At 35.2% G+C, this 19,746-nt stretch overlaps 2 protein-coding genes across 3 annotated transcripts in view; both read right to left on the minus strand.

The window, feature by feature from the left end:
* Nucleotides 1-19,746, minus strand: part of LOC136810632 (putative divalent cation/proton antiporter TMEM165) — a 166,954-nt gene that overhangs the window by 44,458 nt on the left and 102,750 nt on the right. The gene's annotated exons all lie outside the window — the stretch shown is intronic.
* The window catches only part of LOC136810629 (microtubule-associated tumor suppressor candidate 2-like), a 53,841-nt gene that overhangs the window by 32,724 nt on the left and 1,371 nt on the right, over nt 1-19,746 (minus strand). Inside the window, exons 3-4 of one of the 2 annotated variants that reach the window (XM_067067193.1) lie at nt 18,643-18,750; nt 18,224-18,336 (exon numbers count right to left, since the gene is read on the minus strand). In XM_067067193.1, the coding sequence (XP_066923294.1) occupies nt 18,224-18,289 (66 nt within the window). In that variant the 5' untranslated portion in view covers nt 18,290-18,336; nt 18,643-18,750. Of the gene's footprint in view, nt 1-18,223; nt 18,337-18,642; nt 18,756-19,746 lie in introns of both variants that reach the window. The other variant, XM_067067192.1, reaches the window with a different exon arrangement.

The raw sequence follows: 19,746 nt of genomic DNA on the forward strand, positions 1-19,746 counted from the left end.
TTGATTTCACCCCCATTCCCAAATTCAATGCTTTCAAACATTGCACTCCAAAACCATCCCCACTGGAATTTTTAACCTTGGAACAATAGAAATTCTATTTCCATCGGGATTTCAATAGGAATTTCCCCCCACTGAGGAAAAAAGTTCCACCGGGGCTGTGAGATAGGGGTATAACTATTTCTAGGATTTTTTTCTCAGATGTTCCCAATTAACACATGTTTTGGAACATGACTTGAACAAGGAATGAACAAGAAAATACCCCAATGACATTTAAACGCCGCAAATAAATCAATGAATTTTTCACTCAGTGTGAGATTAATTCAGGAAAATCACCATACAAAACAGAGCTCACCTAATTTCACATTAACAGTATGAAACGAGACGAAATACCTTTCAATCTAACATTGTCAAAATTAATTTATCGCTTCTTAATTTTTGTCACATTGGAGTGTGTGTAATCTTGATAAAATTGTCAGTCTCAACCAATTGCTCAAATTACAATCTCTTTAAAAGTCGACCAAATGAATACTCGTTACACATGATATACAATTATCTATTATCTATCAATCTCAACTTACATCACATTTTCTTAAAAAAAGATATTTTGAATTTGAAGAAGTAAATATGTGGTTCGTCCAAAGTAAAAACAACTAAATGTGAAAATTGTGAACTATTTGCAAATTAACGCATGAAAAAGAAAAATACTTTTTGGGTTGGAAAATTACAAATTTTCAAAATGACTTTGAGCCTTGCTTTATTTTAGCAACCCTGATAGATTCTATTTACTATCTATTTATTCTTGAACTTTATTGCTCCGGCCTAGGAGCCTTAAATTCTCTCTCGTCCGAAGACGACGACGGTCAAGACATTTTTTGTTTGTTTATTTAATCCGATGATCTATTCCGAATTAATAAAAACGGATTATCTGATTCCAATAATACTGTGATTTGATTGGCCGAAAGAGAATTCCGGCCGAAAGTATTTAAGAAAAAGATGGCTGCCGAAAGTGGACTATTTTGGATCATTTTCATCATTATTCATGATGTTTTGGACTAGATTTATGAGAAGTTTGATGCATAATGGCTCTCTAACAATGTGGAAAGACTTTGGAGAAATTTTGGCCATGAATCGTCAGCTGATCGAGTGCTTAAATCTTGCATATGGCTAACAAAACCATAAAATTCTGTAGGTAACTTGACAATGAAACTTTCAAACACACATCCATTGGAATTTAAAAGAGAATACTAAAATTACAACATTACAGTGAAAATTTGAAAACGGTCTGAGTAGTTTTTGTGGTGTTATGTTTATGGCTGAAAATGATCCTGTTTTGTATTCATCATTGTTGACTCTGGTGACTGCTCCTTTTGATTTTTCAAACCCGACACATATTTTTTACAAACATATGACTATGAGAATTCAATAAAGGATACTAAAACACAATTCCAGTGTAAATTTGAACAAGAATGGAGAAATATTCACAGTTTTATGGCTGAAAATGATCGTTTTTTGGACTTTGCCGTATAATTTCATCGCAGCTTGCGACCGTTTCTTTTGATTTTTCAAACCCGACACAGATTTTTTACAAACATATCACTATGAGAATTCAGTAAAGGATACTAAAACACAATTCCTGTGAAAATTTGAACAAGATTGGAGAAATTTTCACAGTGTTATGGCTGAAAATGATCGTTTTTGGACTTTGTCGTAATTTCATCACGGCTGGCGACCGTTCCTTTTGATTTTTCAAACCCGACACAGATTTTTTACAAACATATCACTATGAGAATTCAGTAAAGGATACTAAAACACAATTCCTGTGAAAATTTGAACAAGATTGGAGAAATTTTCACAGTGTTATGGCTGAAAATGATCGTTTTTGGACTTTGTCGTAATTTCATTGCGGCTGGCGACCGTTCCTTTTGATTTTTCAAACCAGACACAGATTTTTTACAAACATATCACTATGAGAATTCAGTAAAGGATACTAAAACACAATTCCTGTGAAAATTTGAACAAGATTGGAGAAATTTTCAGTGTTATGGCTGAAAATGATCGTTTTTGGACTTTGTCGTAATTTCATCGCAGGTGGCGACCAGGTTTTTTCCAAATATACCACTATTTATTACATAGACACTATTGTACCATTTTATTTGGTTTATCCTACTCTTTTCCAAGTATTATCCCATCCCAACAGAAAAAATAATGCTTAGCTCAAAGCCGTGGCCTCTAATTTAGGCTATTTTTCTCCCCAAAATTTTATCCGGACAATCAAATCAACGGCGTATCATGGCTTCGCTATTGGCATGTTTAGAAAAAAATTAATTTATAAGAACTTGGAAATATTCACTTCTAAATATTTATCTCCTTTAGCTCCAATTTGGAACTTTTTAGTCGAGGATGAGTCGGCGGGGGTGGGATTGGTTCTTTAGGCAAGAAAGTGCATGTGTAATCACTTAGAAGAGCTAAACTTCCAGCTGGTTTATTTATTTGTTAAGATTATTTCTCATACTCGCTCTGCAATAGAATTATTACTTTGCTTTCTGATCTGTTCTGATTAAAAGTTTGTGGGCAACATTCTAACAAAACTAACTTAACAAGCTCATCTTTCACATCTTTGAATCTCTTAAGCCGGAGCTTCCAGCGCAGCTGGTTTATTTTTTTATCATTTTAATGATACTAAGTTCAGTGAAATACACGTATTTTATAAGAATAAACTATATAAGAATATAAGGCTTCGTTGGCCAAAATGTTAAGAACAAGTTAAGAAAATTTTAAGGCTTAGTGGACTCAAAAACAATCTATTTCTTAGGAAAATGGTCAAGAATATTCTCAAAATGATCAAAATAAGAACATCTTAAGAACATTTTTAGCCTTAAAACTCAAAAAGTTAAGAACATCCGAAAGTTTCAAAAATTTTGGATGTTCTTATTAAAAAAAACGTGTAGACTAAAACACTTGGCGAGATCACCATTTTGAAAGAAATTCCAAATAATAAAAAAATTCCTTGTGTCCTAAGCATGGGAAACCAACATTTCAAATAAAAACATTGCAACGTGCATTTTTTACCTTCCCAAAACTACTAAGATCTGGCGGACTGTTTTATGTTCCGCTTAAGCAATGCAAAGCGGCTGCCATATTGATCTGGACAGTCCTGAGCCTAAAAAGACTAAAATTTGATGAAATGAATACCCCGAGGAGGGGGGCACTTATATGGTCTGACCCACGGCATGCACCGCCCTTTAAGGGTAGGTTTTCGAGACACTCAAAATGCACTGTAAGGGTGTACTTTTAATAGAGCGCACTACGAATGTATTCTTTCACTTGGATACACTGCAAGTGTTTGTTTGGGGACAGCTGAATTGCAAGTCTTACAGTAAAAATCTGATGTATCTTTATAGTTTTGACTCGCACCCATTTTGATTTGTTTTGCACAATGTGGACATCTCTGGCTCATTTTTGGGTGGCTTCAGCAAAATAAGATATGAAATCAAACTACACTGTAAGGATCAGAAACGTTCAGTAAAATGCACTGTAAGGGTACCTTTTCACTGTTCAAGGGCTGCACTGTAAGGGTCCGATTTTGAAAGCCTTTTTTGGCTGCCCATACCGTCGTTTAGAAATCGAATGCCCCCCGGATGAAGAGCATCAAGCCTTATTATCATGTTGGAACCCCGAAGCTAAAGGACTAAAGTAAAATGGTAATAAAATTGCAAATTTAAACAACCAACTTAAATAAACAGCCACATACCTTAGATTTGTTTAAAACAACCACAAGACATAAACAACATGTAAGAAGATTCTTGTTTAAGCAGGCAGCAAATATATTCTCTCTCTTGATATTCAAACTTTGAAAAAACTCTAAGCAAAGCACTTTCACAACAAAGTGTATACTTTCGAGTTGTTGATGACATTCAATAAGCTGAATAATTCGTCTATGGAATGGTAGTTAACTATAGTAATCAAAGTTAATTGATGCTCTAATGACAATAGGGAATTATGGAACACTACAGTTGTTTAGTAACGCATTACTTAATGTATAATTAGCTTAGTGGAGAATTTAAGCACCTTTTATAAAGCTAATTAAAAAAGTAAAGTTTTATCGCTATAGGGAAGCTGCAATCATGGACAAAATATTTGAGACAAAAGGGAGTTCCCGGCGAAATTTTAAACACCACAAATGATTTTTAAGAGCCTTAAACTACAGTTAGAAAGCAGAGTTTTAACTCTGAGTTTTAACATGAGACTTAAGACTTCGGACCATAGGATCTCAGGATTTAAAAGCTCAAATTTGCTCGAATAAGGCTTAGAATATAGCCTTGAAGCCACCAAACCCCTCTAAAGTCGAAATATTCAATGAAAGAAAGTGGAAGTGCTAGAATTGCAATTCTCGCCCGAACTTTAAATTCTGAAAAACGTTAAAATACACTAAAATCTCAATATATTTCGACCATGATTGTGGTTGAGAGATAGGAAATTAGCCTCGTTTTGATGCAATTTTGAAAATGCTGGCTTATCCATTACACACGGAAATAAATTGATAACTGTTAATTTTGAAAACTTAACAACATCGGGTTATAAAATTCCGGAACATTAACGTGTCTCATTCAGTTGCTCGGCAACGGGCCTTTTATTACCATGCCGCTGTCCGTAGTGCTGTATGTCTATTTTTGAAGAAGCAGCGCTTTGTCAATTCATGTTCGTTTTGGAAGAAACGGCACCTTGTAACAATCAGTATAGATGATCAATAATCAATTGTACATTCGACTATTGCTATTCCCCACCGCTTTGGCTTTTTGTTTCATATGAAAATGGTCTTGCTGAAATATTTTCGACCCAGCACAGAGTGATTGATTGGCTGTACATTTACTAGTACTGACTAATTTGGGTAATTTATTGATGGGTCTGTAAATATTCCAATCCCGTAAGTAAGTGACTGGTCTGTAAAGTTTGACCGTGTTGGCGATTCTAAAAGAAATATTTCCTCTTACAACGAGATGGTTTCCATTGCAACGGGATGATTTCCATTGCAACAAGATGGTTTCCATTGCAACGAGATGTGCTGTCTTGCAACGAGATGGGCTCAGTTGAAACAAGATTGGCTCTTGCAACGAGATGGCTTCTATTGCGATGAGATGATTTTTCCTTGAAAGAAGATGGTTTCTATTTAAATTGTTGAAACAAGATGGTTTCTTTTACAATGAAATGGATTTTGTTGAAACAAGATGGTTTCTATTGAAACGAGATGGTTTCTATTGAAACGAGATGGTTTCTATTGAAACGAGATGGTTTCTATCGAAACGAGATGGTTTCTATCGAAACAAGATGGTTTCTCTTGCAACAATATGGTTTCCATTGCAACGAGATGGTTTCCACTGCAACGAGATGAGCTGTCTTGCAACGAGATGGTTTCCATTGCCACGGGATGGTTTCTATCGGAACGAGATGGTTTCTATTGAAACAAGATGGTTTCTCTTGCAACGAGATGGTTTCTCTTGCAAAGAGATGAGCTGTCTTGCAACGAGATGGTATCTCTTGCAACGAGACGGCTTCTCTTGCAACGAGACGGTTTCTATTGAAACAAGATGGTTCCTTTTGCAATGAGATGGTTTCTCTTGCAACGAGATGGTTTCTCTTGAAACTAATTTCTATTTTGGGCTCTTTTTCCTTGAAACGAAAGGCATCTTTTTTCGAACCAAACATCATTTTAAAGGCAGCTGGAAAATATATTAATTTCAGGTCTGAACATTTCAAATCCTATGAATTCATGTTCTTTGTCTTTGCGGTGTGATGTGACAGGCAATGGATTTACTAAGATCATTATCTGACAACATGTTGAGATGGCAATCAACAGAGCAAGATTTTCTGAGAAAAATAAGCGAATAAAGGAAGGGAAAGTTCTTTTCCAGAAATATCTGATTGCATTTGTTGTCATTTTTGTCCTTTTTGTAGATGTCATTTTGATGAAATTTGAAAGATTTGAGTAAGTGGGAAGTGAAAGGAATTGATGTCCTTTAAGGTTTCTGAAGTGATGGGTGGTTCCAGATAAGACTTAGTTTCAGAAATTCAGAAAGTAAAGACAGGTATCGAGAAAATCGAGAAACATCAAAAGTAAACGGTTATATCATATGATACGTGATCTCACAGCTTGAAGCAGAACTGCTAGATGGCTGCTACACAGGGCTAGATTAACGTAAGAGGTTTGAAATCTATAATCAGTTTGAAGTTCAGTTGCCCTAAAATCAAGGCCGTAAAATATCGCTAAAAGAAGACAATCTTTAGGTGAATTTTTCGTCGATTATGGGGCTCAATCAGACTGTACGACTCCAATGTATTTATTAGCTTTGCACTAGAGAGGAAATTCATAGGCTGGTTGCAAAAGCAAGCATTATAGGCTTTACAAATGCCAAATAAACATTTCTCTAAGAACCAATGTTTGAACTAATATGTAGTATGAAAAACCTTACAATCCAAGCTAGAATTAGACTCTATGATTACTCAACTCATTTTACTTGGCTTTTTACTGAATAAACATCTCAAGTTCATAAGAGGAGATTATCAAGAAATTGTAATTTGGGTCCAAAAGGGAGCAATTCACGAGGGAAGCCGAAAAACAGTGGTGGTTAATTAGTTTTATTGTTTCCATAAGATAAAACTAAAAGAGTAAAAATCAACTTTTTCACACTCATTATTTTAGCACCCAAACAAATAAAAAGAAACACCATAACTCCAAATTTGAGTCAAAGGCGAAACCTTGGGAAACCTGGTGGAGCCATCTTTTTCAGCGAACTAAAAAGAAAAAGAAACCAAAAAATTATAAAATACACTACTACAAGACGCTCTGGTTTGGAACTGACAGACTGGACGAGGAAATCTGGCCAAGTGTTCAATACAAACGAAAAAGCAGAATACTACTGAGGTCTCGGCAAATAACCAAGGACCAGCTGTGCGTGTGATTGGATCCACGTGCAGCTGAGCAGGTACCTCTTATTCTATCTTATTCTATCGTATTACCTTCTCAACTAATCTTTTACAACAATGATTCTCTCGCGACTGCTGCTCATTGCTATGTTATCCTGGCAACTAACAGAATGTCAGATATCTTTGAACCAAGCAAACTCATTGCTTTGCTGCAAAATTCTTTCTAAAAATGAAATTTCGCTGTTTTCCTTTGCTATTACTTATCAGGAAAATCGTTACCACCCATGCAAGACGAAAACAAGTGCCATATTACAGCAGATGCTATTAATCATTAGCGGTAATGTCGAACTCAACCCTGGCCCATCACAGAAGTTGAAATATCCCTGTGGTGAATGTCAAAAGGCAGTTTCTTCTGGTGCTTCTATCGCTTGTGACCTCTGTAACCAGTGGTTTCACCTTAAATGTACCAACATGGATGATCAAATCTATCAATGCCACATCCAAGAGGAGAATTTAGAATGGCTTTGTCCAGGTTGTGCTTTAGCAGACATCTCATATAGTTTATTCGATACATCGATCTCGTCCTGCAGCTCAACCTCTACAAACGATATCACACCCGAGAAAAAGAAAGTCAACCATCTACGTGTCGTTGTGTGCAATTTCCAAAGTATCTGGAACAAAAAACTTCTGCTTGGAAACTATTTACATAAAAACGACATAGAAGTTCTCATTGGCTCTGAAACCCACTTGTCTTGTAACATTAGCAACTCTCAATTCCTTCCAAAGCATTACCTCGCCATTCGAAAGGATCGCATAGATGGAAAAGGAGGAGTAATCTTCATCCACAGAGATAACCTCCTAGTTCAAGAACTTCCGCAGCAAAAATCTGAACTTGTATCAATTAAAATAGAATCCTATGAGAAGCCAGTAATTCTCACAGCTTGCTACAGACCCCCATCAAGTGATGCTTCTTACAACACTCAGTTAATTAAAGATATTTCCAACACTGTGAAAAAGTATAAACTGAACCCGCACTGGATTTGTGGAGACTTCAACCTTCCAGACATAGACTGGGAATCTAACACTATTGTCAGAAGCCAATACTCAAAACAATTAAACGAAGATTTCCTTGAAGCCTTCGATGTTCTAAACCTCAATCAGCTTGTTGACTTCACAACTCGGAAAAAAGCCACACTTGACCTAATTCTAACAAACCGACCTGGTCTTACCAACAAATGTGAGCCGTATGAAGGATTTGGTGACCATGAGACAGCCGTTTTTGCTGATGTTTTCTGCCATCCTCAAAAATCGAAACCTATCCAACGCAAGATCTATGTTTGGCATCGAGCAAACATAGAAGGCCTTCAAAAGGATATGAGTGAAGGTATGCAAAACTTCTGCACAACAAACACTACAGAAACAGACATCGATAAATGTTGGGAAACGTTCAAGCAAATTATCTCGAATGCGCAGGACAAACATGTACCAACAAAGACCACATCTCAGCGTTTCAATCAACCCTGGTTTAACGTAGTATGCAAAAAGGCAGTTCGAAAAAAGTCAAGAAGATACCGAGTATACAAAAGAACTAAACTTGATCGAGACTGGAAAAGATACCAGGAGGCAGCAAAATTTGCAAGAAAGACCTGCCAAAACGTTTACAACACCTACATCAAAGAAAACATCTGCAATGATAAGAAAAATAGCAAGAAATTCTTCTCATTTGTGAAATCCAAAAGAACAGACATTTGTGGTTTATCACCTCTCTTGGGTGAAAACAACGAAATCCACACCAAAGAGGAGGAACTAGCAGAGATTCTAAATAACCAATTCACAAGTGTCTTCACAGAAGATGATGGTACAACCACAACACCGTTAGGCCCTAAAGGAAAAAAAATCAATGACATCATTATTACCAAAAACGGAGTCGCAAAACTACTTAAAGAATTGAATCCCTTTAAAGCTAGTGGTCCTGACGGAATCGGAGCCCGTATTCTAAAGGAATCAGCTGACCAAGTTGCTGACGGTCTCACCCTATTATTCAATGCATCATTAAAGCAAGGGAAAATACCCACTGATTGGAAACATGCCGTAGTCAGTCCAATCTTCAAAGGAGGAAACAAAAATAGGTCCAAAGCAGAAAATTATCGACCGATTAGCTTGACGTCTGTCACCTGCAAAGTTCTAGAACACATCGTTCATAGCCACATCATCAACCACCTCGAGGAGAACAGCTGTCTTACAGATACTCAACATGGCTTTCGCAAGAAAAGATCGTGCGAGACCCAATTGCTTCAAACCATTGATACCCTTGCTAGAGCTATCAACAACAAAGAACAAGTTGACAGTATTTTACTTGACTTCAGTAAAGCCTTCGATAAGGTATGCCATCGTAAACTAATTATTAAACTTAAACATTATGGAGTATACGGCAACGTCCTGACTTGGGTTACAGACTTTCTATCTCATCGCACCCAATGTGTTGTTGTTCGTGGGAAATCCTCCAAAAACTCAAACGTCATTTCAGGTGTCCCCCAAGGAACTGTCCTCGGGCCGCTGCTATTCTTAATCTATATAAATGACATGCCACTTGAAGTAAAATCGAAAATTGCGCTGTTTGCCGATGATGCATATCTTTACCGCTCAATACACACACAGGAAGACTGCGAAAAGCTTCAAAAAGACCTAGACGAATTGGTAAAATGGGAAAACAAATGGTCCATGGAGTTTCACCCAGACAAATGCTTTAACCTCAGAGTCACCAACAAACGAAAAATTCATGATAAAACCTATGAAATCCATGGTCAACAGCTCAAAACTGTTAACAAAGCTAAATATCTCGGTGTCGTAATCTCGAATAATCTCTCTTGGAAGAATCACATCGATCTTGCCACTTCCAAAGCAAATAACACCCGAATATTCTTTCAGAGGAACCTATCAATGGCAGACAAAGAAACACGTCTGAAGTGTTATAAAACTTTATCAGACCAACGGTGGAATATGCAAACACTGTATGGGATCCAACTGATAACCAATCCCTTACCCAGAAAATCGAAATGACTCAGAGAAAATCTATCCGCTGGATCTGTAGGGAATGGAGTTCAGAAGTCAGCCCAAACGATCTAAGAAAATCACTTAAACTTGAAACACTAGAAACAAGGAGATCCAAATCGAAATTGAAAATGCTATTTGATATTTTGTCAGGAAACAAATTCGTTGACAGCAGCATCCACCCAGCTAGACAACGTTGTACAAATGTGAAATATCAGCCCATTCAGGGCAGGATTAAATGCTATTCAAACTCATTCTTTCCATCTACCATCAAAATATGGAACAAATTACCAATTAGAACTGCAAACTTGAAAACTGAAAAAGAATTCAAAAATTCTATTGATCATAGCTTAATATTCTAGTGTACACTCAAATCTGTGCCCGTTTTTCCACTGAGTCTATGCTCATACTTATGTTTTTTGCTACATTATCCTCTAACGACCAGCTTGACTCTTGTTCACCTCGATTCTAGTATGTGCTCTCCTTCAGCTTAAACACCTTTCTCACGTGACCCTGTAAATTGTGCGTCCCCTATTAGTGTACTATTTTTAACACACTTTTTATTACTGTAATATTTTTGAACTTTTTAAATTTTTTCTGAATTTTAATCTAATAAATCTAATTTAAAATTGTATAAATTACCTATTTATTCTATATTTTTATATCTTTATCTTAGCTATTAAACCTTTTCATTTTTGTATTTTTACGTAGAATTTGCGAGATTAGGCATTTTTTTTGTCTTATGCAAATATAAAACTAGAACTAGAACTAGAACAAACAAACAAATAGCAAAAAAACCGCAAGAACAATAAACAGAAGATGTCGAATAACAGCAACGCTACCGTTCCAAGTCAAGCTCAAAAAGATTTACTCAAGATTCTGGAAATACGAAACTCCATATGGAACTACATTCAAACTCCAATGCTCAGCTTTGGAGTCCTTGGCAATCTGATCATCATTATATATTTTTTACACAAAAATTGGAACAAGATAAAAAAGACGAGCTCGTACCATTTCCTACTTATCAATTTAGCGTTGTCTGACGCCCTAGCTTGTGGCGGCACCGCTTTCTTGCTTCACTATTTTATGAAACCTGCTTGGGAGCTTGGAAGATTTGGATGTATCTTTGTAATGAATGTCTTCATTAATATTTGTCCCATGGCTTCTTGCTTGTTGTTAATCGCAACCTCCTATGCTCGATACCGCCGTATCGTCACACCTTTCAAACGGAGGTTGAACAAAAAACAATACAGTATTGTTTGTTTGTTCATTTGGATTTTATCTTCGCTTACTTATTTGCATTATTTTACCAACAGGAAGGTCGTCGAAATTGACGGTAATCTGCAATGCAGGTATTTCGGAGAAGAGTTCGCAAATCAATCTTACGGATTTTTCTGGGACATCTTCATAGCAGTTACTGTAATGGTTTATTTTTACATCAAAATCATGCAAAGACTTGATCACGCGGATATTTCCAGCCAGCAATTCGCTTCAAATGATGCAAGCAGGCAAAGAAATAGGCTTGTTTTAAGGACCTTGAAAGCCCTCATAGTTGTCTATGTCATATTTGCATATCCAGGTAGAATTTTTGCACTCATTGGGAACGCGCTTTTCTACTATGGTTCAAAAGCGAATCCTCCAAACCAAGATTTAATGAACGCTGGCATATCTCTGGTTCATATCATTGCAATGTTTCTGTATTTCTCTAACAATATTGTTAATGTGTTTGTATATTTCAAATTGATGCCAGAATTTCGAAGTTTTGTGTTGACAATTATGACTTTGGGAATTTACAAGAAGAAAGGAACGAGTAAGAACAAACCAGAGAAATGAGCTGGGCTTGGCTGGGATGCTATACAGGACTAATAAGATACGATATTCTAACATGTATATTTACTTGGATAGCAAAGTATAGGACTTTTAGATAGTCTTGTTATTATTTCCACGTGGTCCACGGCCAGCCGGTCCGGCTATTTTTGATTTGAAGAACAGAACATTGGAAGGAGTGAGATTCGAACCGGGAACCCTTATTTTAAGGTGCTGTTGCCTTGACAACTCATCCTCATTTATTTAAATTAATTAACTTTTTCTCTTATGACATATATTTACTGTCTCTCATTTTTGTAATTTCGCTTCAGACCTAATCACTAAAAGGATTACCTGATAAGTATTTTTTCTAAAATTAACAAATAAATCATAACTTTTATTAGTTCCTTGGTCTTCCCATTTTCCTGATATAGGCGTATTAGGAGGAACTTAGTAAAAAAATGAACCAGATTCTGCAAAGGGAAAGGAAGAATTGAAACTATTATTTATTTTCATTCCAATTCGACAGACTGATCAATGAGAAAAACTGTCGTCTGTAGTTCATTTCAGGGGTAATGATGAATTGATGGTGCATTCTTTTTTATAAGAACAATTTTATAAGAAAAACGAGGCTCAAAAACGACGAATTAAGAAATCTAATATAAACAAAGCTGAGAAAGTCTAAACTGAGCCTGGAATGGCTGTTTTTAAAGCAAATAGAGGATCCGAGTAGTCAAAATAGGGTGTGTTAAGCGTGAAATACCTCGATATCGCAAAAACAGCAGCTAAGAGATTCTTATAAAAAAGAGAGAAGAAGGATAAAAATCATCGAAATTCAATAAAAATGATGATGGTTGATTTTTTGATTTTGTAAAATTGAGGACAAAAGAAAAGTAAATTGAGGAAAAAAAAACGTATGAAATTGATGATTGAAACCTCTAGTCTTGAAAATCAGTTTAGAAAATTGACGAAATCAAGGAAGTTTAATAAAAATAAGAGAACAATTTTTTGTTAAAATTCTTCGAATAAAATGCGAAAGAATACAATCCTATTAGTTAGTTAGCTATAAAGGTTGATTATAATTGTCCTTTAGATCCAAAATTAGATTTTTTAGAATTAATAATTATAAGTAAGAAGTATGTTGACATTCATTTTTAATATTTGTTAGGTGATGGTGCCATAAAGTTGAGCTCTGCTCCTGGTATGTAAGACTACATTAATCCAACTCAATCGTCTCTGAGTAGAACAAATATTAATAGCTAGGTTAGTTAAAGGTACCGAATTCGGATGTTGAGTGAATTAAGGTGTGTCTTTCAGTAGCGTAGACAAGAGGGGCGCAAAATTATAAAAATCTGCTCTACTACACAAACTTTGCGCCCCTCCTGTCTACACTACTGTCTTTAAAGCTTTAATAAAGCTTATAGGTAGAAAAGATTCAGTGAAAATCAACAGGAAAATATGTAGCATTCCTACAATATGTAAAATTATATACTTTTGGAGAAATAGTAAAGTTGCATTTTTGTAAGCATGCAGTATTTGGCGAGACTAGTTGACAGGTCATGCTTATACTTATGTTGTACGACTGTGTATCATTTTTCACTTTCAATGACCATTTAAAATCATATTCAGTATTGTTCGATCAAGAACTGCAGCACTGATTGTTTTTGGTTTGTCTATAAAATTTTGGAAAGCGTCAGTAAATTAATCAATTTTATATACTGAAGTTTTCCAGTTTTCCCACCAGTTTCTTTAAGATTTTAGTCTGCCTGTGCTTATAAAGACTTTTGAATTATGATTATGTATGAAAGGTTTCATATTCATGCACCTTTGTGAACAATATTTATACAGCTGGACTGCAAGGTCTTTTATCTGTACTTTTATCAATTTTTTTGCCAAGAAATTATATCAAAAATAGGAAAGTTTTTATTTTAGTTGACAAAGTTCAAAGAAAACCCGCGGCGGAGGAGAGGGCGGCCCTGATGTGTAATTCAAGGGTTGACAAAAAAGATAGCGTGATTATCAAGAAATCTTTTGGAAGAAATTTGCGAAATTTCAAAAAGAAATTTCAAAAAGAAATTTCAAACCATTTCACCATAAGAGCAGATTTTTTAAAGTGAAATTTTCCCTATATTGAAAGTTAGAAAGTGAAAGCAATTTAAACTTTACTTTGGATTGTATAATTTCTATAATATAGGCTATTAATATTTATCAGTTCATTTAGGAGATGATTAGAGTCATTTAAGGGATAAATAAAAAAGGCTTGCTGTATTAATGAACACAAATTGTTTTTTCTCATTTTCCAGACAGGTAGAATTATTAAAAACAAGCCCCTTGCTGAGGGATCAGTGTCACAAGTACAAACAAAAGATGTCGAATAACAGCAACGCTACTGTTCCAAGTCAAGCTCAGAAAGATTTACTCAAGATTCTGGAAATACGAAACTTCATATGGAACTACATTCAAACTCCAATGCTCAGCTTTGGAGTCCTTGGCAATCTGATCATCATTATATATTTTTTAAACTTGAATTGGAACAAGATAAAAAAGATGAGCTCGTACCATTTCCTACTTATCAATTTAGCTTTGTCTGACACCCTAGCTTGCGGCGGCACCGCCTTCTTACTCCACTATTTTATGAAACCTGCTTGGGAGCTTGGAAGATTTGGATGTATCTTTGTAATGAATGTCTTCATTAATATTTGTCCCATGGCTTCTTGCTTGTTGTTAATCGCAACCTCCTATGCTCGATACCGCCGTATCGTCACACCCTTCAAACGGAGGTTGAACAAAAAACAATACAGTATTGTTTGTTTGTTTATTTGGATTTTATCTTCGCTTACTTATTTGCATTATTTTATCAACAGGAAGGTCGTCGAAATTGACGGTAATCTGCAATGCATGTATTTTGGGCCTGAGTTTGCCAATCAGTCTTACGGATTTGTATGGGACATCCTCATAGCAGTTACTGTAATGGTTTATTTTTACATCAAAATCAAGCAAAGGCTTGATCACGACGAAAATTCGAACAGATTTTCCTTAAATGATGCAAGCAGGCAAAGAAATAGACTTGTTTTGAGGACCTTGAAAGCCCTCATAGTTGTCTATGTCATATTTGCATATCCAGGAAGAATCTTTGCACTCATTGGGAACGGGCTTTTCTACTATGGTTCAAAAGAGAATCCTCCAAACCAAGATTTAATGAACGCTGGCATATCTCTGGTTCATATCATTGCAATGTTTCTGTATTTCTCTAACAATATTGTTAATGTGTTTGTATATTTCAAAGTGATGCCAGAATTTCGAGCATTCATTCTAACAGTTATAACATTTGGGAAATTCCAGAAAGGAAACGAAGTTAGTCCACCTAGCGAGGCAACCAACAATACGAACGACCAACGCGAATCTAATAATTAAACTGATACAGAACAATCACCGACAACATTTGAGGGATTTCAATCATTACAGAGCCCGCCATCCCTTTATCAATTTTTCTAAAGACATTTTAATGATCATAATCAAGAATTTATCTAGTACAGGCTATATTACTACAATCTTATTGCGCGAAACCTCTTCTCCATTACTGACACCGTGTAGCTTGACACAACTAACCTGCATAGGTGAAAACCGAAAATAATAATCTACACGTTTGGAGTGTCCAAAAAAGGCAAAGATAATATGAATGATTAGATTGTAGATCATTGTTTAGAGTATTAATTACGACAGATCCAACGCATCTCTTCTCAGCTTTTACGATAAAATTTAAACACAAATATTCTAAAAATGAGAACCAAGATTATCGAGGGTTTAAATGAATGTCATAAAAATACCTTCAAACTCAAGACAAAGGCGAAACCGAAATTAATCAACACATCAAATCTTCCATGAATGATACTGGTCTTATTACAAATGCCAGGATTGAGATTTAGACAAATTAAAGAACGATAGATATTGTATTAAACGTATGTAAAGAAGCAATGCTTGATGGTAATTTTATATACAGTTGATGTTTTCTAATTTCGACGTTCTACTATTCGATACCCCTTACACCCCGAAATCGCTTATTCGATGAAAATCTATTTCTCCTTGAAACTCGAATTAGAGAGCGTCAACTGTATGGCATCTTGGTATAGATAAATAGCACGGTAGATTGAAGCTTTGCAATACACCACCATGGACTAAGAATTACGGATTTTTCAAAGTATTTTTTAACGGATATGTAGTTGAGGAACATTCAATGACGAACTTTCTTTAGAAAGAAAACCAATATCAACAGCATGAGAGATGTGGAATATATTCAGTATTTTTCAGTACTAAAGGGTCAAACTTGGCGTTCCCCTAATGGGCCTATCTTTGATTGCCCATATATGTATATCAGAACAAAGATGTTTTTGAAAATCTCATAGTCATCATTAACACGAGCATAAAATTTCAACGAGAATATTTTTAAGTAACTAAACTAATGGGTTGATAATTGTGCTAGAGAGGTAAAGGCTAGTCGAACTGTACATTCATAATGAAAAAAACTTAGACTCAAATCCATGCTTTCATAGAGAAAGTTTTATTGAAATTGAACTTAAAATTTTCAAAATTCAAGCGGGAATTTTGAAAACGCCCTTTTTAAAATGCTATCAAACTTCTCAAATCTAAAGTCAAAGATTCCTCTTTCGAATCCTCTCAAACCTCTAGAAGCTTGGAAATTGAAGTAACGAAAGTGCCAAACGATTTTAATAATTTGAAAAGGAAATAAAATTTCAAATTTTCAAAATTTGAAAATCATTTGGCACTTTCGTTACCTAGATTCTCGAATAAGGACTTGTTAGGTCGATTTGAATTTACCATAACTTGAATTGATATAGCAATTTAGTAATTTTTTTCTTTTTACACATTATGAAGCTCTGACCCGGAGGGGGGGGGGGCAGTCAGGAAAATTGACGGGTGTGTGTGGCGGTTAAGGGTGTGTGTGGCGGTTAAGGGTGTGTGTGGTGGTTAAGGTTGTGTATTTCAAGATAGCAGAAATCCAAAAATGCACTGTAAGGGTAGACTTTTGATAAATGCACTGAAAGGGTGGGAAGTTCAGCAAATGTTCTCAAAATAAGCGAAAAATTTGACAAAAGTGTACTGTAAGGGTATGAATTTCACGGCGATTTTTTGCTGCACTGAAAGGTTGCTATTTTACAAGCCAAAACGCCAGTTGGTAAACCCACTACCCCCTCCCCGGAGCTCTGATCTTGATCGTCCAGCAAAGCATTCTTTGCTGGAATCATATAATAATATTCTAATACTTCTAATTTGTTAAATATGAAATTTAGTTAATAAACTAAAAACTAAGTCATGAAGTTCGATATTTTTTTTTGTATTATCTCATTAAACTTGGGTGAAAAATGAGTTCTCAATTCTTATTAAATATGTCTCTGGGATGCCTCTGAAAATGTATAAAGATATTATTTTATTCGAACTCTCCTTTCGTTACCTTTGAGTTTCATAAAAAACACGCAAGTAATATCTCAGTAACTTAAAAGTATTACAATATTGTATTATTAATGTCAAAATACAATTAAATGAATAGAATCAAAAAGTTTTACATGAAGATTCGAAAGAATTCGAGCGAAATATCGAAAGATTTGATATCTACTAATTTACAATTTCTAAATGGCGTTTCATGATGGCCAAGTCTTCATATAATGCGGTGTTGTATTGTAAATTTTATTTCAATCTCAAAAAAAAGGCATCCAAAATCGATCGGAGTCTTAGTACAATCTCACTAGAACAAAATGTGTGTTTTAATGGCAGTAAGAAAGATTTCAAAATTTCTCAACCATAGGTAGGATTTTATATACTTTTCAGAATAGGCGTATAATGAGAGGTAAAACAAGAAAAGCTCTATCCCATAAGAACCGAGTAAGAACAAATTCCGACAGATGCTGGATTGACATTTTAGTCTCGTGAAGCAATTTTTAAGAATATAAAGTAGTGAAAATTGGGTATTAGGCCTAATACGTCAATTTATGGAGCAAAAAGATAACAGCATTTTTTGGTTCGAATTGGCAAAAAAAAATAGAGCAGCCGAGCCTCAGCAAATTATACTGATTCTTATAAAAAAGAGTGTAGTCTAAAAATGAATCACATACCTCTTCTTCAAAACCACCCCCTCCCCTTCTCACAGACCAACTGGGACCCCTTCACACTGGAAAAAATTGGGCAAAATATCATCCCCAGTGGAAAATCTTTTTCCAATTTTTGTATCAGGAAAGGAAATATGGGAATATCAATCCCCATTGAGTTTCAGTTCGTTATTTATATCCCCACTGACTGAAAAAATCCTACCGGGTCTGTGAGTAGGGGGTGTAAAACCACGGAGAGCTTGAGAAGTACGACTCTCTCCAGACAGCCAGGTTCTGAAACTGTGCACTGGGAAAGAGTTGAATAAAAGACAATGGAAACTTACATTAGGGGAGGGTGATCTTCTCACCTTCAACGATTGAGTCTGTTTTGTTTTGTTTTCACTCATCATCCCTATTTAATCATTTACCTCTTTTGAGCAATTCTTTATGTTTTCATCTGGAAAGAAAAATGAACAGTAATTTTCAATTTTGCTCAAAAATGTGTATTAAATATCTTTCTTTCTAGCCATCTTCCGGAATTTTCAGATCTTCATATATTATAAAAATCAGTGTAAGGTGAAATCTCGTCTCCACGAACGATCTAAGCAAGATTGCAAGATTTACATTTTCAAACATCGAACAAAACACTTTCGAACAAATGAAAAGCAAAACAAAAGAAGATTTTCTTTGAACAGAAAAACATTTTACTTTGTTTGTTGGAAAAAAAACAAAAGTGAGAACAATAGAGAATTATTCAGCATACTTTATTCTCTGGTAGTTTTGATTTGGATTCACGGAGGAATCTTCCATTGAAACCATACTTCTAGCAGAAATTCTTTGTTTTCTTCCACTCGAACTCCTTTCCTGATAGCTATACTGAAATACAAGAAAGTAAAAACCAACAACAAATTCACCAATCAATTTTAAGGGGGCCCTTTTAAAGCATTTTCCTAAAATGTAACACTATCGATATGTAGTTTTCGTGTTTCCCGTTTCAAAAACATAACTAGCTCAAACATTGTATTAAATTATATTTCAATGAAAACAAATTAGGAACTGGTTTTGACTGTGTACATGTAGAGATCACTTAGATAGATTGTGTAGATCTGAATTTCCCAATCAGCACAGTTTGACTAGTTCCTTTTACAATACAATGAAAATACATTCAAAACTCATAAAAAATACTATATATCATGTAAACGCAGGCATCTTTTACCAATAGTCAAGCACTTCAATACGAATGATTGTGTGTGGTTTAAATAGATGTTATTCTTTTGTAATATATTACCATAAGCACGAGCAGGCATTTAAAGTTGTTTTGATTTTAAAGGAGGAATAGCTCACAGATTTACATTTTCTTAATAAAAACATTTAAGATAAGTTCAGCATTTCCCTCGCATTTCCCCATTTTATTAATAACATTAATACTTTTCTCATCTTAGGAGTGGTATCTGACAATACTGGTAGCCAGGGACTTAATTTCTGATTTAAATGAACATTATATCATTAGCAATTAATAGATCAGACTTTTTAGGATGTAATAGTTCTACTACCGAGCTATATACGGATAGGAAAATAAAGATTTTTTACTCCTCAGGTCATCAAACATAGAAATGATTACTCTAGGTCAAGGGGAAATAGGTTTCCTTTCAAACATTCTTGTTCTTGCCCCTTCCAAGCGAGTCAATTTGGCGAAAATTATTCCAAGGTTTTCTTCTTAGCTTTCTTCCGAATAAATCACCGTTTTTTTCAAACTATCACCGTTTTTGAATCAATCCTATCTACGGATCATTCAAGTTTATTAGGGCCCATAAGTATACAAACGAAACAAAAACTACCTTGCCACATGCAAGAACTCCTTCTCTAA

The sequence above is a fragment of the Clytia hemisphaerica genome, unplaced genomic scaffold (assembly GCF_902728285.1).
Source record: "Clytia hemisphaerica strain Z4C2 unplaced genomic scaffold, Clytia hemisphaerica genome assembly, whole genome shotgun sequence".
In the NCBI taxonomy this organism is placed as follows: Eukaryota; Metazoa; Cnidaria; class Hydrozoa; order Leptothecata; family Clytiidae; genus Clytia; species Clytia hemisphaerica.